Source organism: Ictidomys tridecemlineatus, unplaced genomic scaffold (assembly GCF_052094955.1).
Source record: "Ictidomys tridecemlineatus isolate mIctTri1 unplaced genomic scaffold, mIctTri1.hap1 Scaffold_1005, whole genome shotgun sequence".
NCBI lineage: Eukaryota > Metazoa > Chordata > Mammalia > Rodentia > Sciuridae > Ictidomys > Ictidomys tridecemlineatus.
In genome coordinates, this window is record NW_027520975.1 from 1 (window position 1) to 25,343 (window position 25,343).

The following is a 25,343-nucleotide window of genomic DNA, read 5'->3' on the forward strand; positions in this document are numbered from 1 at the left end:
AAACTTTGTTTACAAAAGCAAGTGTCATTGTTGGACACCGTGGTGTGCTCCAACAGTCACAACTACTCAGAAAGCTAAGGCAGGAAGATTACTTGAGCCTAGGAGTTCAGGCCAGCCTGGGAAATAAGAAAGAAAGAAAGAGAGAGAGGGGGGGGAGAGGGAGGGACGGAGGGAAGGAGGGAAGGGAGAGAGAGAGAGAGGAATGAATGAAAGAAAGAAAGAAAGAAAGAAAGAAAGAAAGAAAGAAAGAAAGAAAGAAAGAAAGAAAGAAAGAAAGAAAGAAAGAAAGAAAGAAAGAAAGAAAGAAAGAAAGAAAGAAAGAAAGAAAGAAAGAAAGAAAGAAAGAAAGAAAGAAAGAAAGGAAGAAAGAAAGAAAGAGAAAAAAGGAATAAAGGGAACAATTTAAAAAAAACAGTGTCAGGCTTACAGCTATGATTTGCTCAACACTGTTCCAGAGTATTAATGTTATGCTCACAATAGATGTTTGGCTAGGCTGTATACATACATACATACATACATACATACATACATATATACATGAAAGCAATTTTGTTCTTTTGTTTGCTTTCTTTTATTTTTTCCATTTTTTTGTTGATACATTATAGTCGTAAATCATGGCAGTATTTGTCGTTACATATTTCCACATGCACAATATAACACTACAGTTTGGCCAATATCATTCCCCAGTATTTTCCCTTCACTCCTCCCTCTCCTGGTCTCTTTCCTACACTCTACTGATCTCCATTTGATTTTCACTTTTTTTTTTCCTTTTTCCTCTCTTGCTTCCACATCTGAGAGAAAACATAGGCTCCCTTGATCTTATGAGTTTAGCTTATTTTGTGTAACAGAATGTTCTCAAGTTTCATCCATTTTCCAGCAAATGACATAATTCACCTTTATGGCTGAATAAAGCTCCATTGTGTGTATATGCCACATTTTCTTTATTTATTCATCCTTGATAAGCACCTAGTTTGGTTCCATAGTTTGGCAACTGTGAATTGTGCTGCTATAAACATGGGTATGCATGTACTACTCTAGTATTATGACTTTAATTCATTAGGATAAACATTGAGTAGTTGTATAGCTGGGTTATATGGTGGTTTCCTGCCTAGTCTTTTGAGGAACCTCCATACTGATTTCAATAGTGGTTATATTCATTTATAATCCTATCAACAGAGAAAAAAGTGTCCCTTCTTCTCCACATTTTCTCTAGCATTTATTATTGTGCATATTATTTTTTTAAGTAGTTGGACACAATACCTTTATTTTTATTTATTTATTTTTAATGTGGTGCTGAGGATCAAACCCAGGGCCTTGCACGTGCTAGACAAGCAATGTGCTGTTGAGCCACAACCCCAGCCCCATATCGTTCATATTCTTGATGGCTGCTATTCTGACTAAAGTGAGATGAAAGCTCACTGTAGTTTTGATTTGCATTTCCCTAATTGCTAATGATGTTGAACATTTTTATAGATTTGTTGTCCATTTTTATTTCTTCTTTTGAGAAGTATCTGTTTAATTCATTTGCCCAATTAAGCTAGGTTATTTGAGGTTTTGGTGTTAAGTTTTTAAAAGTTTCTTATATAGTTTGGATATTAATCCTGTGTCAAAGAGTAGTTAGCAGGGCTGGGGATGTGGCTCAAGTGGTAGCACGCTCGCCTGGCATGCATGCAGTCCAGGTTCGATCCTCAGCATCACATACAAACAAAGATGTTGTGTCCGCCAAAAACTAAAAAATAAATATTAAAAAATTCTCTCTCACTCTCTTAAAAAAAAAGAGTAGTTAGCAAATATATTTTCTCCAATTCCTTAGGTTCTTTCTTCATGTTACTAATTGTTTCCTTTGCTGTGCAGAAGCTTTTTAATTTGATGCCATTCTGTTTATTAACTTTTGTCATTATTTTCTGAGCTTTAGGAGTTCTAATAAGAAAGTCATTGCCTGTACCTATATGCTGGAGTCTCAAATGTATATTTTCTTCCAAGGATTTGCATAGTTTCTGGTCTAATTCCTGGGCTTTTGATCTCTTTCAAGTTTGTACAGGGTCTAATCTTATTTGTCTACATATGGATAACCAATTTTCCTGGCACCACTTGTTTAAAGCCTGTCTTTTCTCCCAATATGTTTTTGGCATCTTTGTCAAGAATCAGATGAGTGTTAACTGTGTTGGATCTTTTTCTGTGTCTTCTCTTCTTTCCCATTGGTCTATGTATCTGGTTTTATGACAGAGCCATGCAGTGGTTATTTCCATAGCTTTGTAGTACAATTTGAAGTCAGGTATTGTGATGATGCCTCCAGCTTGCTTTATTGACTTAGAATTGTTTTGGCTATTCTGAATATTTTATTCTTCCAAATGGATTTCAGGACTGTTTGTTCTAGTTCTGGAAAAATGACATTTATTATTATTATTATTATTTTAAATTTATATATGACAACAGAATGCTTTACAATTCATATTACATATATAGAGCACAATTTTTCATATCTCTCATTGTATACTAAGTATATTCACACCAATTCATGGGTATTTTGATGGGAATTGCATCAAATCTGTATGTTGCTCCTAAAACCAATTTCAAACATATACAATCATATTAGTAGTGATTTTAGTGTCCAAAAAGAGATCTACTAAACAATAATTACTGGGCTGGTTTGGTGACTTGTAGTCCTAACTACTCAGAAGGCCAAGCCAGGAGGATTGCTTGAGTCCAGGTGTTGGAGATCAGGTTAGGCAACATAGCAAGACCCCCATCTTAAAAATAATAATAATTACTGATGTCAAAACACATCTCAATCATTATGCTAGTCACCAACTCTTCATTGTTTTCCTTGAAACTCTAATATACAATTAGTGAATGTCAATTTAGGACTAATTGTGCTGTTTTATAGAGGAGAAAGCTGATTATAATAGTAAGTGAAATCATCTGTCATGAACTGATTTGTGTTTATTTAATCACAATTATCATGCTGATGACTCTACATATTAAGTCTCCACCTATAGTCCCCTAGGTGCTAATTTTAAAAAACGTGAGTTTTCATTAAAAATAAGAAAAGAAACCCCTCCATATGCATTTCAATAATTCAAATTGTATCATAATTTGACTATTAACACAAGGGAAAATCAATGCAACTAATTCAGATTTAAATTCAAGATTACACAGTGCAAAAGAGGGAATAGTCTTGGAAAGGGAAGTAGAAAAATGTAAGATCCCTCTTAGAGGTCAGAAAAAATAAAATAAAATTTCCTTCAGAATAACAACTGGACATAAAGCTTTCAAGAAATGTTAGCTTCTAGCTTTCTTCTCTGACAATCGGTTTTGTCAGTTGGTTCCCACTAAGTTGTGGACTTTTTCCGACCAGGACCAGATATCTTGTCTTTTGATTTTCATCCACTCCCACACCATGCTAGGGCTTTGGTAGCACAAAATGAGAATTAAAAATATGCTTTTGAATTAAATAATTTCTTCCCTTACGGATAAGGATAAGAATCTCAAGATCTTAGCCTGAAGACTAATGTCCATCTCTCTGCCCCCACCTGTCCCCGCCTTAAAAAAAAGCAGGCCACTGTCTCCAGTTTACACCCTCACTCACAGTTCCATTCACCTTCCCCTTTCCTAATCAGAGGGATCTTGGGGTGGGGCTTCAAGGAACCTCAAGGAGATTGAAGGGGAGGGAGCCTGGAACCATAGACTAGCTGTGACAAGTCATGGGTGGGATTTGGTAGTTCAGAAAAGGAGGTACCAGACCAGGAATGGGGGATGGGAGTGATGGTGAAGTGGAGTGGGCTAGTTTAGGATGGACCAGAAATGAGACATTAAGGAAAGCCAGAAAGGACCAGTTGGCGGGGGGGGGGGGGGGGGATGGGTGGGTGACTACTAGAATCATGTGGAGGGTCGCTTGTGAGGTCACAGGAGCAAAGGCAGGTGATTGGACGAGAAGGAGAGTTCTAGTTGCCAAGGCAGCGACTAGAGGAGAAGGTCTTCAGTCCATGAGAAGGTCTTGACTAGAGAAGGACGGAGCTCCAGCTCCGTGTGTTCTCCAGTAGAGTCTGTGGATTGACCCCCAGATATCCCTGCTGAGGTGTCACCCGGGAAAGGCTTAAGCCTTCCCGGGCGCCACCCCTCTGTGCTTTGCTACCCACCCCACCCGCCCCCCTGAGCCCCGCCTCCGCCCCCTGACACCCGCCACAGCCTACTCCACCCCGTCACCGACTCCCCAAGGTGACCACAACATGGCTGCAGCGCCAGTGCTGCTCTTCTTGCTGTTCGTGCTGTGGCTGACCTGGCGAGTGCCGGGCCAACTGGACCCGAGCACCGGCTGGCCCTTGTGGAAGCACAAACTCTGTGCAGACGACGAATGCAGCAGTGAGTGCACAGGTGGGCGGGCAGCCCAGGGTCTCCGTGGTGGCTCTTTGGGGCCGCATGGGGCTCCGATCCCCCGGTCCCCTGCCCCGTGGGCTGGGCTAGGGGGTCGTAGGATGACGGGTGGGGCGCAGGAGTGACAGAGCCTCAGGACCCTGCGTGTGTCCCCTCCGGCTCTGCCGGCGCCTCAGCCAGCCCGCTCAGGTTGCTGAGATGCTGAGCCAATGGTGCAGACTTCACCAGCAGTCAAATTCATAGACCAATAGTGAATGGAGGGCCTGGGGTTGTAGCTCAGTGGTAGAGCGCTTGTCTAACATGTGAGGCACTGGGTTTGATTCTCAGCACTGCATACAAATAAATAAAATAAAGGTCCATCAAAAACTAAACTAAAAAAAATTAGGCAAAAGCTTAAAAAAATAGTAGTGAATGGGAATCTCAGGGTTGAGAAAGACCTTAGAAGCAACTGGTCCAACTTCTTAATAACTGCATGTTGGACTCCTGCTGTTTAATCAAACGTACCCCAGGCTGTAACTCATACTGAAATTCCACCCCTACAAGCTCTCAGTTCTTACTGGAATTCTACCTCATTCACAGAGCCTCAATGCAGGTCTGTATCCAATTCCCTTTAGTCTCTCTTGATATTACTGTGTTCTTTTTAAATAGCTGTCATCTGTCCATTCAATAAATAATTGTTGAGTATCTCTGCCAGGTGCCAGATACTGTGTTAAGCCTTGGCTCATTCCACCTGCAAATCTGCAAACCAAGACTCCCTCTCTTTCAGCTTTCCTAAAATTTTAAACACAAGGTTTCACCAGCACTAAATCCATGTTTGTTGAATGTGACCCTGGTCTATATATCTCTGGTTTTAAATTTTCCCTTGAGTAAATATTGTTCTGGTAGCAGTTGTATGGCCATGGAAGTAGTGGAGAGTAGACTGGAGATTGTTCATTTTATAATTGAAGGGTCTAATAGCTCTAATAAGGATTTTGAAGTTTTCTTCTCTGTGTTAATTGTCTTTAGGAGAGCCAAATATTCCAGGCACTGTGACTCATATATTTAGTGAAACACTCGATGAATATTGAAACTGAAGAGAGACAATTCTTATTCTATAGCATAAAATAAAATAGCCATTTCCCCTTTCAATTTTAGAGCTACTTATAACAGAAGGTACTCCTGTTGATGCTGCTGATACAGAAAACCAACTAGAGATAAAGGTGGAAGAGCCAGAAGATGCCACCACCATACTTTTCTTGTTACATTCATTCTTGCTTTATTTGTCTAAGATGGTAAGTTTGACATAGTTTCTTCAATTAGAATGTTGATTATTTATTAGTTTTTAAGTGGCTTCTGGTCATGAAGTGAAGAACTTAAAATGTCTTTATGAAAATTACTCCTGATCCTTTGAGTAGATAGCTCCTGAAACAAAAGCCATAGGGGTGTGGCTTTAATGGCTACTTGGTTTAGCACATGAGGAAGATTTGCTGTCTACCAAGGCTGGACATTTGCACACCTATAAAAACTTGGTTCTTCCCCTCAGAACCTTTCATTCTGGCAGGGAGATAACAGCATTCACTTGAAACACAGTAAGATAATGGCAGAAAGAGAGGTATTTATTCGATGGTAGAACATTATTGTCCATAAATGCATTTATTATGGTTGGAAGGGTGATCAATAAGGTCAGAAAGTGGTTGAGATGTGTTTGAAGCACAGGCAAAGGGCAAACAGGAGTCTGACATGTGGTTTGTTGTTGATTAGACAGGCTGGGGTGGTGGGGGAAGCTGGCAGTCAGAAGAAATGTGTTCAGAGAAATGGAAACATGAAGAAAGGATATTTGGGGAGGGCAGGAGAATGTGAATAGTTGGTGTTGTAAAGTGTGAAGTTGGAGGGGGATGGGCCTGTTGGAGAGGCCAGCAAATCTTAACTGAAGTCATGAGCCAAAGTAGCATTAGACCATTAATAGTGGGGATCCTTAGAAAGTTTTAAGAATGAAAAGGAATTAGGTTAGATCTGTTTCTTAGAAAGAGTCACTTAAGGCTGATCTTTCTAAAGAAAATCATGATTCAAACAAGACATTTAATCTGTCTAGAAGCTTATCTAAGCATTTTAGGACTTACCTCCCCCCCATTGGTATTTGTTGATATTGGACTTTTAGAATTTAATTATAGGAATGAGAAAGCTTTTAGAGGTTGGAGGTCCTAGGGCCTTTGTGACAGTAATCCTCCTCAACTGAAGTTGTTTCCTATAGATTGTGTTATTTCAAGGCTTGTGTAAGAAAGATGATGTTGTTGTTTTCCTTGTAAAATGTATAGATTTTGAAGCCAGGTAGATGTGGTTTCAAATCCCAAGGTTATCATTTAGAAGTTTGGGCAAATAAGTAAACTTTTGAAAAAAGTTTTCCTCATCTGAAAAATGTAGATAATGCTTACTCCAATCATAAGAATTAAATGATTTGGCAAGGTAAAATGTCTGGTGAGGTGTCTGGCATTTTGAAGGGTTTTACCCCTACGCACCCCCTAATTCTCATGTAGGCAGTCAGAAGGTGGTATAAATCAATGAATACCTGGGGAGGAAAGACCACCAGGGTGGAATAGATGTGGTGGGGAGAAACAAATCATTTTTCAGTTGGCTCCATGTTTGTTCATGATGGTGGCAGCCACCTGGGTAAGGGGTATGTACAAGCCAGGCAGTTAGAATAATGATATTTCCAGTGATTAAAGCAGTCTTCCACAGTCATAATTTGATTATCAGAATGAATCAGCATCACTTGGAAAGTTAACAGCCTCACGATATGGAAAGGATTTCTTTATTCATATTTTTAGGTATGCACAGAGCCCTCCTCTAGGTCTAGGTCGGGGGACACGAATGTGGTGCAGGTGTGTCAGTGATTGTACGGTGATAGGTAAGACATAGACGTGAGTGGCAAAGAAGAGGCACAATGTTAAAAGACTGATTTGAAAGGAGATTTCAAAAAAGCATTTTGATGGCCCAGTATGTACAGGACATTGTGTGAGGACTAAAAGAGTCTAACAGGTGTAAGGCATGATTGTGATTTTTGAAAGCCTTAAGAAAAGGACTTAACAAATATATGCAAAAATTATGAACAAATCAATGTAAAATCTTAAACAAGTAGTATGATATCTGATAGGACTGGAGAGTAATAGGCTCTGATGTGTTTGGGAGATGTGCACCAATCAGGTTCATTGATCAATGGAATCTTAGTAGAATCTTAGTGTTAGAAGAAACCTTGGAAGGCTGTTAGTCTAGTTTCTCACTCATTGCTGTTATTTTCTTTACTGTGGCCCTGACGAGTAGTTATGAGGCCTGTACACCAGTATTTCCTAGCATGAGTCACTCTCTTACAAGGCTATATGTTCTTCTGTTGTCTAGTTCATCCTCGTATTGACTCCAAATTTTCCTCCACATGATTTCCTCTATAAAACTGAATTCTTTTCTACATAGAAATCCTTTAAATATTTGAAGTTATATCTTAATTTAAAAATTATTTTTAGTATTTTTATCATGGAAACTTTCAAATAAGAGCAGAGAGAATAGTAGGGGACTATAGGTAACCATAACATACTGTACATTTTAGAATACTAGAAGAAAAGGTTGTGAAAGTTTTACCATAGAGAAATGATGTTTGAGGAGGTAGATATATTTAACTGATTTAAACGTTACATAGTGTAATCATGCATCAAAATGTCATGTTACCTACTTCAATAATTATAATGTTTGTTTCTATGTACTAGTTAAAAAATAAATTTAATTAGAAAAGCTTTAAAGAAAAGCACAGAGAGTAGTATAATGAACCCACGGGCCATCACCCAACTTAACAGTAATTCCTTGATAGCCAATATCAGTGAGTTTTTTTTTAATTTGTTCTAATTGGTTATACATGATAGCAGAATGCATTTCGATTCATTTTATATAAATGGAACAAAACTTTTCCTAGTTGTACACAACACATTTGTATTCCTACATGTACCTCGGGTAATAAGGTTCATCTCATTCCACCATCTTTCCTATCCCTATGCCCCCTCACCTGTCCTACCTCCCCTTTGCCCAGTCAAAGTTCCTCCATTCTTTCCATGCCTCTTACCACCCACCTTACCCCCATTATGGGTCAGCATCCACTTTCAGAGAGAACATATAGCTTTTGGTTTTTGGGATTGGCTTACTTCCCTTAACCTGATATTCCCATTCACCCGCAGATGCCATAATTTTTTTCTCTTTTAAGGCTATAAGTAATATTCCATTTCATATATGTACCACAGTTTCTTTATCCATTCATCTGTTGAAGGGTTGGTTCCACAAAACTATGGAATGCTTCACAAATGTGGGTGTCATCCTTGCTCAGGGACCATGCTAATTTTTTCTGTATTGTTCCAATTTTAGTATATGTGCTGCCAAAGCAAGCACACTCTGAGTTTTAACAAATGTAGATACCCATGTAAAAACTACCATAATCAAGATATAGAACAGTTTTTTCACTAGAAAAGGGGTTTCCTTGGGATCCTTCCCAGTGAGTTCCTTCACCACCTGTTCCAGGCAACCACTGATAACTTTTTTTTAACTATAGATTCATTTTTCCTACAGTACTATTTCATATATATGCCACTATAAATGGACTCATATCTAGGAGTGCAATTGCCTCCTACATTTAATGTATGTTTTTACCTTATGTGATACTGTCAAGCCATGCTAAAAAATGACCACAATCATTTTATACTTCCACCAGCAATTTAGGAGACTTCCACTTGACTTCATCTTCACTAGCACTTGGGCCATTCTAGTGGGTATGTCTTTGTGAGTTTATTTCCTGATAATTAATGATATTGAGTGAACTTTCTTTTTCTTTTGAGATAGGGTCTCACTAACTTGCTTAGGCCCTTGATAAGTTGCCAGCCTCAAACTTGGGATCCTCCTGCCTCAACCTTCTGAGTTGCTGGGATTACAGACATGTGCCATGATGCCTGGATCAAATACTTCTTCATGAGCTTGTTGACCATACTGTTTTTGTATGTCAACTCTCTCTGGCTAGCTGGAATCCAGACTTCTCCCAGCTCAGTGCCAACTGTGGGATTGGTTAGCTTATAGTTGTTCTTGGCCCTTGCAGGTACTGCTTAGAATATAGCCCCAAACTGAAGACCACCTCCATGCAGATTTCTGGAACTCTCTTTCTTTGTGGCTCCCATCTTTCTGGTAGTTTTCTCTACATATTTTTGGCTGCTTAATCTCCTGGAACTCTGGTCTCTCTCTCCTCAGTGAGACTGTTATGCCCTATTTGGGTTCCCCTTCCCAAACTGAGGTCTAGAGGGTGCCTCCAGGTGAAATGCTCATCTATTTGTTCTCCTGCTCTTAGGGGTGACAGTTGCATGTCCCTTGTGGCTTTCTATCTGAAAAATAGCTCTTTAAAAATATATTTTGACTGGGCATGGTGGCACATGCCTTAATCCTAGTGGCTCGGGAGGCTGAGACAGGAGGATCATGAGTTCAAAGCCAAAAGTGAGGTGCTAAGTAACTCAGTGAGACCCTGTCTCTAAATAAAATACAAAATGGGGCTGAGACTGGGGATGTGGCTCAGTGATCAAGTGCTTCTGAGTTTAATCCCTGATACCAAATATATATATATATATTCCAACTTTCTGGTTGCTTTCAGTGGGAGAAAAAGTCTCATATAAGTTACTCTCTATTGATTTATCCTTTTGTTGTAACTTTTTGCGATAATTGAAAAAAATATGTTTGTGGGACTTCTAGGATATATTGTAGTTTTGGTGAATAAATGACATCCCCCTGGTACAACAATTTAACCTGTTTTCTCTATTGCCTTTTTTTTTGTTTGTTTGTTTGGTGGTGTTGGGGATTGAACCTCGGGCTCCATGCATTCTAGGCAAGTGCTGAGCTAACAACCTCAGCCTTTCTCTGTTGCTTTATATTTCTTGGAAATTGGTAGTCAGGTTTAGGTTCAATTCTGTTTCTTATGAAAACTTAATAAAATATTGCATTGACATCTGCATGTCCTCTCCTTTGATGTTGACTACTAGTCAACAGTGACCTTGGTGAGATTTGCTAATATATTACAGGTTGCAAAATAGCAATGGTCTGAGTTGCTGGGATTTTTCTTTCTTCATTTAAAGGCTGGGATGCCTATACAAATAAAAATTTATGATTGATGATTCTTTCTTTCTTTCTTTCTTTTTTTGTACTGGGGATTAAACTCAGGGGCACTTGGCTAGTGAGCCATATCCCCAGCCTTATTTTGTATTTTATTTATATACAGGGTCTCACTGAGTTGCTTAGCAATTCGCTTTTGCTGAGGCTGACTTTGAACTTGCTATCTTCCCTCCTCAGCCTCCCGAACTACTGGGATTACAAGTGTGTGCCACGGCGCCTGGCTATGATTGATTATTCTTTACACAGATATTTTGTTTGTATAGTTAAGGCAGGAGATAAACATTTGATTCCTTTTCTTCATTACTTTTCAGAATAGTAAGGTGGTATTCTAGCATTATCAAATGATACCCAAAGGGGCTTTTGAAATCCTTTTAACTTTTATTTAAGAGTCAATATGATGTCATGCATTTAAAAATATTTGGTGTGTTTAATCCAGTTAGGAATAGTAATTGTTCTTACCTGATGCTCAATTTCTCCCCCTTTTGCCTTGCAGAAGCCTCTTTATCTTGGCTCCTGAGACCCTTTGCCACCACCTAGTGGTCATTGTTACCTATTTCCCTTGCTTTTGAACTATGAGATATTCCAAGTTCATCTTAAACATTCCCTGTCCAGACCTTGAAGGAACTATTTCTCTAAAAGAACTTTGGTTCCTTTCAATAGGAAATGATATTTAGAGGCTACATTCCAAGTACTAGGATTGCTTATTGCTCAAATTGACTGTCATTTGTAGGCCTTTTTAGTGAACAAAGCTCAGAAATATGTGGGGATTTTTCATCATGTCATTTAGATAATTCCCATGAAAATTCAGGAGAGATTTTACTTCACTTCATCTATCTTAGATTTGTGTTTTCTTTCTCTGATGTTGGAGTTCCAGTTTTCAATGACATCAGTATAATTGTTTACAGTCTTGTGCCACTTAATGACATTTTGGTCATTAGTGCATAATAATGGAGCTAAAAAATTCTTGTCACCTAGTATTTTTAATATCTTTTTTGTGTTTTGATATGTTTAGATATATAAACATTTACAACGTTACAATTGTCTACAGAATTCAGTATGATAATATCTTATAGGTTTTTATCCCCAAAGCGATGATATACCATATATGAATACCTATGTGTGGAAATGGCTATATTTTCTAGGTTTGTATAAGTATGCTCAATGATGTTTACATGCTGAAATTGCCTAAGACGTGTTTCTCAGAATTTATTCCCATCATTAAGCAACACAAGACTATATTTATGTTATTTAAAATACTTTCAGGAATGTATTCCTGAAATGAAATTCTCTTGTCTTTAAGCTATATCCCACTAAGGTATGTTTGAACTAATTCATTTCTGTGGTTTGTCACCAACTTGATGTCACAGGTTGTTTCATTTTTGCTTTCAATATTTAGGTATTACTTTATAAAGATTTTTTTGTTTATTTTACATTTATTTAAATATTTAGAAGAGCCAAAGTTAATTTGTAAAAATAAGTTGTTTCTGTTTTCTAGTACTGGTGATTGAACCCAGGGCTCCTATCCACTGAGCCACATACCTAGCCTCTTTATTTTTTATTTAGAGATAGTTCTCACTAAATTGCATAGGGACTTGCTAAGTTGCTGAGGCTAGCTTTGAACTTGTGATTCTCCTGCCTGATTTTGAAAGAATTCTAGCTTTTGTCCCAGTTCTGTCTACCCTGATGTTACTCTCTTTTATAGTTAACTTTTAAAATTTATTTCATTATGTATTCTGCTATTAAAAAAATAAGCAAATGAGAAAAGGGATATGTAGCTCAGTGGTAGAGCACTTGCCTACCATACATGAGGCCATGTGTTCAATCCCCAGCACCATAAAAAGAAAAAGAAAAGCAAATGATTTATACATCTAGCTATGATAGCTTTATATAGGTACTGGCTTCACCTTCCCAACTGAAACAACTAAAATAAATATGAAAAAAAAACCCACAAACAGATAAAATTTGAAGATCCAGCAACATTGAAGATCAAGCAACAAAGAATGATTCTGGAAACATAAGGAACAAATGCTGTGAGCTCTTTAGTTGTCCCAGCTTTTACTATGTTAAGAGATTCCCAAGCCATGACAAAGAAGGGGAAGTCAGGCAGAACCAGAGGATACCATGAATTGAGAGATGGTGCTGAGATTCCAGGAAAACTGAAGTGACTAGAATTCACAGGGTGGAGTACCAAAAGAAGGTTGCTACATTGAGAGACAATTCTGGAAATCTGTGAAAGGCTCTCTGAGTGTTCAGCAGGGTATTGATCTGCACATAAGTGTGATGAAACTGCTTAGCAAGTCAGAGAAACAATCTTAAGTGATTAGAAGGAACAGGTCCTAACACAGGGACCAGAATAGCACCTGGAAAAAACTATCTAAGGAAGTTGGGTAGAATAATCAGAAGGGCGTTACCTCGGACTGACTATTACAATTTATGTCATACCTAGCAAATATTCAGACCCAAGAGAATCAAATTGTTTCCAGTAATTTAATTGTATACAAAATATTAAGAATAGTAATTCGTAATGTATGGCATCGAATCAAAGCTTACCAGGCATGCAAAGAAGCAAGAAAAATACAATCCACAATGATGAGGAGAAGAATCATCCAATCAAAGCCAACCGAGAACTGCCGGAGATGTTAGAATGAGGTAATGGCATTTTTTAAAAAGTTATTACTACCATATTTCGTGTGTTAAAAAGGTAAAAAGAGATATAGAAGATATATTTTAAGAAAATCAGACTTCTAGAGTTGAAAATATATGATAAACACAGTGGATGGGATTAATGTCAGAATAAGCATTGTGATGAAATTGTTAGTGAACTTGAGGACATAACAGGAGAAGTACCCCAAATGAAACACAGGAAAAATTTCTTCTGTTAAAGAAAAGTGAACCAGAGCATCAGTGAGCTGTGGGACAGTTTCAAGTTGAGCATTGAGAGGTATTCAGAAAAATATTTTAAGAAATGATGGCCAAAAATTTTCAAAAATTTGTGAAAACTGTACATCTGCAGATCCAAGATATTAAAAGGAACTAGAGTACAAAAAGCATGAATAAAGCTATATCAAGGTATATTATATCATAAATAAATTGCTCAAAACCAGTGATAAAGAGCAATCTTAGCAGTTAGAGAAAACATTTATGTAGAGAAGAACTAAGGATGACATCAGATTTCTTGTCAGAAATTAGGCATAAGAGAATATAGTGGAGTGATACCTTTAATATATTTGAAGAGTAATAATGTTGGCCGATAATATCATGCCCAGTGAAATATCTTTCTAAAATGAAGACTTGTACTGACATACAAGCTGAAAGAATTCACCCTACACTTGCACCAAGACAGCAGATGGAAATAATGGAATAAAGGAGTAAAGAACACTGAAAATGGTGACTGTGTGCATAAATATTTAAAATAATTTTTTCTTATTTGAACATTTTAAAAAGTCCTTGACTGTTTAAAGACAAACATCAGTGTAGTATGGGATTTAGAAAACATGTAAAGTAAAATACATGACAACAGTATAAATCTCAGAAGGGTAGTAATTATTGTAACGTTCTTATTGAATATGTGAAGTAATACAGTGTCATCTGAAGGTATATTGTGACAAATTAAAGATGTACATTCTAAACCCTGAAGCACTAAGATTAGAAAACAGAGTTATAGCTTAATAAGCCAATAGAGGAATCACTAAAAATACCGATAGTGGTATTTCTGCAAAAGAAGACAGAAAGAAAAGAAAAAGAACAAAGAACAGAAGGAACAAATAGAAGATTATATTAAGCTTACACCTATGCACAGCAGTAATCCTATTAAGTGGAAAGTATCTAAATACATCAGTTAAAAACAGAGATTGTCATATTGCCTAAAGAAGCAAGACCCAAATAGATGTCTAAGGGAGTAACACTGTAAATAGACACAAAGAAGTCAAAATTAGAATGATTGAAAAAGGTATCTCATGTTAAACACTAGTGAAAGGAAATCTGGAGTAGCTACATTAAACCAAAAGAGGTTGTGGGGCAAAATATATCATCGAGACTCAAGAAAGTTATTTCCTAATGATAAAGGAATCAATCAAGATTATATAATAAACTTAAATGCTTGTACTTTTAATATTAGACCTTCAAAATACATGAAGTATAAAAATTGATAGAATTATGAGGAAAATGATGAATCCTATAGATTACATTTAGAGATTTCAATATCTTCTCCTCAGCAATTGGCAGAAAATGAAAAATAAAAGTAAGATTGTAGAAAGTGTGAATGACATAATCAATCCATCCATTTGAAATTAATTGACGTTTATAGAAAACTCCCAAGGAGCTTAGTGCACATGGAACATTTACCAAGATAAAGTGTATTCTGGATCTTAAAAAAATTATCAGTAAATATAAAAGTATTCAAAGTCAGGCAAAGCTTGTTCTCTGAACACAATAAAATGAGAAATCAATAATGGAAAAATCTGGAAATTTCTCAAATATTTGAAAACTTTAGTGCCAGACTGCTAATATATATATATATATATATATATATATATATATATATATATATATATATATATATATATATGTATGTATAAATGAACAACACAGTACATTTATTTTTATGTGGTGCTGGGGATCGAACCCAGTGCCTCACACATGTGAGGCAAGCACTTTACCACTGAGCTACAACCTTAGCCCCCACTGCTAAATAATTTTTGAGTCAAATAAATCAAAGAAGAAATTCATATTTTGAGTTCAATAAAACTGAAAACAACATATCCATTTGTGCAATGTCACTAAAGCGTTATTGGAAAATTTATAGCACTACCAGGCCCAAGATAGCTTTATTAAAAAAGAAGTCTTCAGTCATTGACTTTAGTTCCTACTATGAGAAACTAGAAAAGGAAAAATACGTTAATCTCCAAGTAAGCAAGAAAAAAAGATATAATAAAGACTATAAGTCAGTAAAATTTTAAAAAAGGAAAATAAGAGAAAATCAATGAAACCCAAAGCTAGTTCTTTAAGATGAATAAAATTGATCAACATCTAGTGAGGGAAATAAAAGAGGAGACACAGATTACCAATATCTGCAATCAGAGAAGGGATATAACTACAGATTTCACAGATACTAGACTGATAATGGGGATATTATGAACAGTTTATGTTAATTAACTTGACAATTTAGATGAAATGAAGAAATTCTATTTAAGCCACAAATTGCAAAAGTTCACTCAAGAAAAACAGACAACTTCATAAACCTTGTTGACTATTAAAGAAATTGAAGGTATAGGTAAAAACCTTTCTACAAAGAAAAAAATATAAGACCCAGATAGCTTTATTGGTGATCCAATTCCTGTAAGGAAGAAATGATACTAATTCCTAATAGTATTAGTCATACTAAACCCTTGCAGAATATTAAAGCAAGGAAATATTTCTCCTATGAAGCCAGTGTTATCACTACACCAAACCAAGACAAAGATATAACAAGAAAAGAAAATCACATACCTCTCAAGAGATCTCCAATGAATCTGTACAGAAATTCTAAACAAAAATTTAAGTCAAATACAACAATATGTAAAAGGAAAATACATCATAGACAAAAACTAGACTGATGATGGGGATTTATGTCAAGAATCCAAAATTTATTTAACATTTGAAAATCAATGAAATTTACCACATTGATGTACCTAAAAGCACAATCTTTGTGTTTAGCTCAAGAGATACAAAACAAGCATTTAAAAAATATAGCAGAGGGGGGAAATGTTGGGGAGTAATATTGGCCAAATTATATTGTTATTTTGTGTGCATGTACAAGTAGGTGACAATAAATCCCATCGACATGTAAAAAAAAAATCAGCCCTGATTATTATTTAAAAAATTTTTTTAGATGTTGATTGACTTTTATTTTATTCACTTATTTATATGCGGTGCTGAGAATCGAACCCATTGCCTCACACATGCTAGGCAAGTGCTCTACCACTGAGTATCAACCCCAGCCCCTCAGCATTTATTATTGATGTAGAAAAACAAACAACAAACTAGGAATAGAAGGGAGCTTAAAATATCCCCTGAAAAAATGCAGCTAACCTCATACTTAATGGTTGATAATTGAATACTTTTCCCCAAGATCAGAAACCAAACAGAGATGTCCACTCTCATTACATCTATTTAGCATTGTACTGGGGTGCAGTAAGGAAATAGCTAGTATACTAAGGCAAGAAAAAGAAATAAAATGCACTCAGATTGGAAAGGAAGAAATAAAATTCTCTTTATTTTCAGATAACATGAATATATATAGATACAATTTGGTATGATCTAGAAAAACGCTATTGTAAGGTTGACAGATAAAATTTACATCTAAAAGCAATTATATTTTCTATATATTAACAATGAATAATTAGAAATTGAAATTTTAAAGATTTCCATGTACAATAGAATAAAAATATGAAGTATTTAAACATAAACGTGGCAAAAACTAAAATGTATATATTCAAAACTATAAAATATTGCTGATAGAAATTAAAGAGAACCTAAATGGAGAGATATACCTAATTTATGAGTCAGAAGACTAAGGTGTCCATTCATCCCAGTTTAATCACCAGAGTCAACATTATTCCAATCAAAATTCCTGCAGAGTTTTGTAGAAAATGACAAGCTGATTGCAACAGACCTAGAATACGTCGCTTCAAGACTTAATCTAGGGCTGGGGATGTAGCTCAGTGGTAGAGCACTTGCCTAGCATATGCAAGGTCCTGTGTTCAATCCCTAGTACCATACGAAGAGGAAAAAAAGAGAAAAAAATATTCTAAAGCTACAGTAATCAGGATTGCAGACAAAACATTGGAACAGAGCCAAGAATTCAGAGATAGATACACAATATATATGGCAACAGTCATTGACAAAGATGGAAAGACAAGTAGAGAATGGAAAGTTTTTTTAGCAAATGGTACTGAAATTACTGCATATTTATATGCAAAATATTGATCCATGCCTTGCATTAGACACCTGAATTAACTCACAGACTTAAATATTAAACTCAAAACTACAAAACCTCTAGGAAAAAAATAAGAGAAAAATTTTTGTTGAACTTAGGTTTGGCAAAGATTTCTTAAATTTGACAACAAAAGCATTAAAAAGGATTTGACAATGTGGGATTCATCAAACTAAAACCTCTGTAATTCAAAATACACTTTGAAGTGAATGAAATAGACAAAACACAAGCTGGGAGGAAATTACTGTAAAGCATTTATCAAGACTTGCATCAAGAATATATGAAGAACTCTTAGAACTCATTAGAAAAAATATAGTCCTGTAAAATAACACTTCATCAAAGAAGATAAACAGATAGTAAATAAAGACATTAAAAATGCTTGACATAATTATCAGGGAAATGCAATTTTGAAGCATAAGAGTTACCACTACACACTTATTAAATATCTAATATTAAAGACAATTGTGCTGAGTGGTTGGAGATGGAGGAACTGGATGGGTACACAGCTGGTGGGGATATAAAGTGGTAGAATCACCTTCTTAAAAAGGTAAACATATACCAGTCATATCCAACCATTCTTTTCCAAAGAAAAGATAAGTTATATAGCAATAGGAGGAATTTTATATTTGTAAAAGCCCCAAACTGGAAAAAAATCCAAATGTCTATCAATAGATGATAGACAAATTGTGGTATGTACATATAATGAAATGCTACTCAGCAATAAAAATAGATGATAGATAAACTGATGTAGATGAATCTCAAATTATGCTGAATAAGAGAAGCCATAGAAAATACATTATCCCATACACATAAAACTTGAGGAATACAAAGCAATCTATTAAGATAGACATTTTGCTGGAGGAATGGGAAAGTGGGGGGCAAGAAGGAAGGGTGACAAAGGGCAGAATTACCTAGAGAATGAGAATATTTTTGGAAGTAAAGGATGTGTATATTATCTTGATTATAATGGTGATTTCATAATTTCATGTTAAAATTTATCAAATTGCACACTTTAAATACATGTAATTTATTGCATGTCAATTTTACCTCAAAGCTATAAGAAATAATATACTCATCTTTTTTCACTTTCTAAGATACAAATAATATTCTACAAATATTTTTCTCTACTTCATTTTAAAAATATATATTCTGGAAACCAGCTCTTAGCAGTATTTAAAATTATTTTCTTTCTTCCTTGGTTTATTCAACAACTTTCATTGATGACGGTTGTTTCAGCCTTTTGTGACCATCTTGTATTATTATAATTAATGCTTGAATAACATAGTTTTGTAAATACAAGTTTTAAACATTTGTTGTTGTATTCCCAGTATCTTTAGAAGTTAGGGCTGGGGGACTATAGCTCAGCAGTAGAGCACTTGCCCTAGATACCCTTCCCCAGCACTGAAAAAGTTAAAAAAAAAAGTGCAATTGTTGAGTTAATAGGTAAATATATAAGCAGTTTCGGAAGATGTTGCCAAATCTCATTCATAAGGGTTGTATCATTTTGTATACTTATCTGAGAATTTGTATTCCCCCACATTCTCTCACCTACTGAGTATGTTGTCAAACGTTTGGATCTTGCCAATGCAAGTGAGAAATGGTATCTTGGTGTGGTTTAATTTGTATTTTGTTCATTATGAGCTAAGCAGAGCATGTTTCCATATGTTATAGCTATTTGCATTTCTTTTCCTGAGATCTGTTTATTTCTTCAGCCCATTTTTGTATAGGTTTGCTGGCCATTTTATTTATAATGTTCTTTATATTTCAGGAACATGATTCTTTGGACAATAATAGGTTGCAAATATTTTTTCTCAGGTTGTCATTGTCAAACTGTGTGTGTGTGTGTGTGTGTGTGTGTGTGTGTGTGTGTGTGTGTGTGTGTGTAGCAGGTTTAGATACAGCCAGGAAAGATTTTTTCAATGAGGCAGGTTTTGCCCACTCATAATACATAGAAAATTTCACCCAATATTTTCTAGTACTTGTTTATTTTCTATTTTTACATTCATGTTTCTTATCCATTTGTAGTTTATCTTTTGAATAAGTAGAGAAAAATCCAATTTTATAATTTTCCATGTGGTAACGCTACTTATTAGAAAGTCTATTTTCCCCAAACTAACTTTTATTGTACCCCAAGTGTCCAGTTGGTTCTGTTTCTGGATTCTCTATTCTGTCCCACAATCTCTATGTATTCTTGGGCTTGGACGAGGGTACATGAATTAATTATATAGTCTGCCCTCCCTGTACCCTTCATTGCTCTTCTTTTTTCAGTGCTTTCCTGCTTATTCTTGTTCTTTTGAATTGACTATAATCAACTTGACGACAGATTTTTAAAGATCCACATATGTTCATTCCCTCCCCAAGTTAAACGTCCCCAGTTTCTTCAATTTTTAGCACGTGCTTTTCGGGGGCTATTCATGATTCTGTTCTTTTCCACAAGTCATGCAACCTTAAAATGTGGCATCCAGAAATGAAGCCACCGGAGTGGGGTGATAATGACATGATTCCTTAGGGTAAGGCTTTTTAAAAAGAGTGTCATCCACAATTGGAGAAAGTAACAGGACTGGATTGAGTAGGGAAGGAAAGCCCAGTCCAAGCAGTAGTCCTTTAGAAGGGAGCAGGAGAAGCTTCTTCTCTTCTGTCTGCACTTTTGGGGCAGGTAGGTACCTGGTGTCTCAACATGTTGACAAAAGGGTTTTGCTCTGGGAGGAGCTGGGAGGCCTGACTTTCTCCTTTTTCCTAGTCTCTGCCTATAATCCCCTTTTGCTACTTCCCTGGCTTCCTCCAGGGCCTTCTAAATCGCTGGTCCTCTCCCAGTTCCGGGGACAGGTGAGCCTCTTTCCTTCTGGAGTCCTTTCATTTGGACTCTTCTGCTGGGCTCTCCTCGCGCTGTCCCCCGCTGGGCTCCGCAGTTGGTTCTTTCCGCTCCCTGCCCGCCCCTCTGCATCCTCTGTCCTCTCACTGCTGTGGGCCCAGGGGCTTCCTCTGATGACGCGTTTTACTTGCGTTGGGCGGAAAGCGCCTGCGGTGGAGGAAGGCAAAGTTCACTCCCAGTACCCGCCCCCTGCGCTGGGTCCTACCGAAGTAGGAAACGGTGAAAGAGGGTCCTGTGCTGTTCTGCATGGAAGCGTTGCTTCCGCTCAGCTGTCCCTACACCATGGACTCAGTACCTGCCACTGTGCCTTCTGTCACTGCTTTCCCGGGGGACCCGGAGCTCCTGGGACCCCTGTCGGTGCTCTACGCAGCCCTCATTGCCAAGCTACTGGAGGTGACGGTCCCATTCCCAGGGAGGGACCCCAGCTCTGGCAGGCGGGTGGCTGAGTTCTGGCGGAGTGGGTGCACTGACTGTCGTGGCGACGGAGAAATGGAGTGTGTCGGGCCCAAGGCAGGCAGGACTTGACTGTATTGTTAAGCGAGGCCGGTGAGAGTGTACTTGAGCTTTCCCCACTTGCACTTTTTTTTTTTTTTTTGACGGAATAGAGGTGACAACCTCATGGTATGTTCCGAAATGCAGCCAACAATCCAAACAGCTAAGGTTACTACAGGTGTTTTCCCTACGGAGACTGCTGGGGAATTGGGCCCAAATGACAGTTATCTCCTATTACGTGTAGAGGGAGGTGAAAACAGGGAAGAGTAGGCAGGTGTTTACTGCACTGCCTTTGAGCAACCATTTAAAATTAGGCTTTGAATTTTATAGAAGGATGTTAAATTCAGAGAAGTTTAAGCCAGTTTTCAAGAGTTGTCTGAAATTACATGTCACTTATCTGTTTATATAAGAGTGGAATGGAAGTAAGATTTAAAATCTTATATCATCATTGTTTTTATTTGTTGCCATAAAATTAATTAGTTCTTTCATATATTTAAGTTTTTGTCTTAAATGAATTTTTTAAATTATAAAAACCAGGTTATTTAATAGAAAAGAATGATCCAGAGGGATTCTAGCCAGGTGTTAGACAATGTGATGATATAGGGCCTGTTACAAACTGGAAATGTATGCTCAATTTAAAGTATTTAGATTCGGGCTGGGGTTGTGGTTCAGTGGTAGAGCGCTTGCCTAGCATACATGAGGCACTGGGTTGGATCCTCTGCACCATATAAAAACAAAACAATGTGTCCACCCTAAAACTAAAGATACATAAATAAATATTTTTTAAAAAAGTATTTAGATTCATTATACTTGAAAACACTGCAAGCCAACAAAAAATGTGAGACTGCCAGTATTCTCTCTCTTGAAGAAGCTATTGGAAAATATTGAGGAGGTTGATTTCTGATGAGGAGGTTGGTTTAGAATTGCCATGATTCTTTGTGACTGTTTTGTTATAAATTTAAGGTTTCCCATTTCTTCTAATTTGTCTGTTTCAGCTGTTTACTACATTGCCTGATGATACTCAACCTGGGCCTGATTTTTATGGACTACCATGGAAGCCTGTAGTTTTCACTGTTTTCTTTGGGATTGTATCCTTTGTCATTTTCTTTTGGAGAACTGTTCTTGTTGTGAGTAAATTAACTTACTTATACCTCAGCACATAAGCACAAGGATTATTTTATATAGTCACTGCCCCCCCCCTTTTTTTCTTTTTCAGTTGCTAAAACACAAATTAGTGGTTTAAGTCAAACTAACCTTATAAAATAATTTAGTGTGGGTGCAGTTGGTAGAACTGGTAATTCTTACAGCCATCCTGACCAGTAGTTTCATATGTATCAGAAGTCTTAAAAGTGGGATAAAAGATGGGATAGGTTAGATAAATATCCTTTTATGTAGCATATATGTCTAGTAATCTATCTTAAAGAAATAACTATGCTTTGAAGATTTTGGTAATGTTTTTCAATGGAACAGTGTATTAGATTGAAGACTTAGCACAACATAATTCATTTAGGGGTTATTGTATGTTCAATTAATGGAATAGTAGGCAGATGTATTTATTTCAAAGCTTTGAGGTACAGAAAATGCTCACAATTAAATGTGAAGTGGGGGAAAAAAGCAGAAACTAAGATTTAAATGTTGATGAACTGTATGTTAATATAAACACATATAAACAGGGGGAAATGCTGCAAAGAAATACAGTAAAATGAGAAAAAGGAGATGAGATAATTTTTCCAGTCTTTTATATAAATTTTTCCCAGATTTTATGATTTGATCATATGTTCAGAAAATACCTTTTTATTTGGAAGTATAGATTATGTGTTGTCCAAAAATCCATTAAATGTTTTGTTCATTAAGTCTTTTTTTTTTTTCCTGAGCAGAATTAGTCTATCTCTGTGTATATGTGTACATATATGTATAAGTGTGTGTGTGTGTGTGTGTGTGTGTGTGTGTGTGTGTGTATGCGCTTATACATACTTATGTTTGTACTGTAGGTCATTCTGTTTCATAGTTATTTAACATAATTGAAAGAAAATTATTTTAGGTAAATGGACTTTGCATATGAAAAGCCTAACAGTTAAAGAGGCCAAAAGCATTGGATACAAATCTTTTCAAATCTGATTGTTCTTTTTCTGATTTCTTAATTATATCAGACATATCATTGTTAAGATAAGTTTCCTCTCCTTGTACAATTGAGTGTAAAATCTCTTAGAAAGTATTCCCTTCTTAAATAGAAGAATCGTTTGCCTGGATTCCTGTGAGGAATTTTCTAATCTCATTGAACTTTTTCTCAGCTAAAAGGAAAAAGGAAATAGAAGGATAAAGAGAAGGGAAAAACATGAAAACATTTTATATTTCTCTCTCTTGTTTCTTTCATTTCAAGAACCCTGGTACCTGTTTCTCTTTTCACTAGGTTATGTGGGATCTGGTTCCTAGCTTGTTGCTCCTCAGTTTCAGCATTTGACTTTGGAACTTTAGTCCTTACCTTAGATGACTGCTTTTATGCTACTTCCCATTTTCCTCTGTTGTCATTTTGAGTAAAAGGTTAGCAAGGCTATGACATTAAAGAAATGTTCATTTCTTTCTGTGTTGGAGTTTTCTGAATGCAATTTCCTATTACGAAGATCCCATGGATGATCCATGGACACATCTGAGTATCCCATCACCATTTATAACATTTGAAAGGACAAGTAATATGCTAAGTTACAAAGAAATTTAGTGATGTTTTAAAAAAATTTCTGCTTACGTTTTATTATCAGGTAGTTTATTGCTGTCTTTTGGAAATGATTGTTTTTGTCCTTTCCAGAATATGTTAATTGTCATTTCTCTTGTTGCTTGTGCATTTTCTTCTAGCAGTCTTCCCTTTAAGATTTCTTGCTATATATTTAGTGGTTTGCAGAAATAAGATGATGTAGCCTCTTAGTTTCTAAATTCAGCCAATAGCCAAATTTAAATTGGAGTTCTAAGATGTTTTCTGGTGAGTGAAAGTGGCATATCTTAGTACAAAGATTATGCCTTTAATATTGTTTCCTCAGATTCCTTTTGAATAGTCATTGTTTCTAGACTTTATCCTGGTTATTTAGAATTGTCAAGTAAATGATTTTGAGTACACACACACACACACACACACACACACACACACATACACACACACATATTTACTGTGAAATAAGGTGCATATCTTAGTGTTTTTATGTCAGAGGCTATTTATGAAATATCACTACCAATTAAATTTAAAAGGCTTGTTAACCTTTACTTATTTTTAATCCTATAAATTATTATCCTGAACCAGAATGTTATTAAATTCTCACTTGGTTATGATTCTGATTGTTGTTTTAGGAATGCTGTTTCTATTGAGCAGATGTTTGATATCAAATTTAATCTTTTTTCTCTCTTCTAGGTAAAAGATAGAGTATATCAAGGTAAATTTTTAGGTCTCTTAAACTTGTAATAACCCTTTGTATTGGTGTTTGATGTGTGTTTTATGTATGTTAGAAGTAGATACAGTGACTTTTAATGTCTATTATCTTTTTTACCTCCTGAAAATTTTACTGTTCCTAGGTTGTTAGCATGGATAATAGAGTAGATGATGATGGTTCCAACTCTGAGATAGGAGATAAAGAGGAGGAACAAATTGTGGATAGGGAGATGATAAGTTTTAATTTGGGGCAGATTAACTTTGAATATTGATATAATGCAGATGTATTACATTTGAAGAGTATTTCTATGCTAATGATTTAATCATGCATTAAGTAATTGAGTAGATAATTTAAAGAATGGTACTGTGAATCAGTATGTTTTCATTTCTGTTTTTCTTTGCAAAGAATTAAATGATTCCATTTTCTGAAAAGAAAGTGTTTTGAGAAGGGAGGAATATCAAGCTACAACACTTTACTGTATTTCCCATCTGTGAAATAAGCTTAAATTAAAATATCATTTTGGATGGGAGGGGTACCTGGGATTGAACTCTGGGGCACGCTACTGAGCCACATCCCCAACCTCCTATATTTAGAGACCAAGTCTCACTTAGTTGCTTAGTGTCTCACTCTTGCTGAGGCTGGCTTTGAACTTGGGATCCTTCTAGCTCAGCCTCCTGAGCCACTGGGATTACAGGTGTGTACCATTGCGCCCAGCAAAATATCATTGTTCTTATATTTTTCTTAAATTTTAATAATTTTTATACTCTTATTGCTAATAAGCATAGTTTGCTTTTTAAAAGCATAATAGCTATGCTAAGAAGTATTTCCTCATAGTACCATATAACATGTCTTTGCTTTTAGTAGATTGAATAATTGAATTTCATTTAGTGATTGTAATAATCTTGTATATTTCCCCCTTTTAGTCAATGAACAGCAAATTTCCAAAAAGGTGAACAATTTCATAAAAGAAAATGAAGAACTAATGCAGAAATTGTCAAATTATGAACAGAAGGTATAATTATTGTTTTGTTTCTTTCTCCCTTGGTTCTAGCTTGAA

At 36.2% G+C, this 25,343-nt stretch overlaps 1 protein-coding gene, 1 long non-coding RNA gene and 1 other non-coding gene across 3 annotated transcripts in view; 1 reads left to right on the forward strand and 2 right to left on the reverse strand.

Annotated features, from left to right (window-relative positions):
* Positions 1 to 1,685: 1,685 nt before the first annotated feature.
* The window catches only part of LOC144372399 (uncharacterized), a 44,851-nt gene continuing 21,193 nt past the window's right edge, over positions 1,686 to 25,343 (reverse strand). The window contains exon 3 of the long non-coding RNA XR_013432423.1: positions 1,686 to 2,379. This is a non-coding gene — a long non-coding RNA (uncharacterized LOC144372399). The remainder of the gene's footprint in view (positions 2,380 to 25,343) is intronic.
* LOC144372400 (transport and Golgi organization protein 1 homolog) lies at positions 4,208 to 25,304 on the forward strand. The gene is made up of 5 exons (XM_078035792.1): positions 4,208 to 4,362; positions 5,509 to 5,645; positions 21,866 to 21,997; positions 24,268 to 24,289; positions 25,210 to 25,304. Exons 1-5 carry the CDS (start codon positions 4,230 to 4,232, stop codon positions 25,302 to 25,304), a joined length of 519 nt encoding a protein of 172 aa, XP_077891918.1. The 5' UTR covers positions 4,208 to 4,229.
* Positions 8,672 to 8,778, reverse strand: LOC144372403 (U6 spliceosomal RNA). Its single transcript, XR_013432426.1, has one exon. It is a non-coding gene; the product is annotated as a U6 spliceosomal RNA (small nuclear RNA).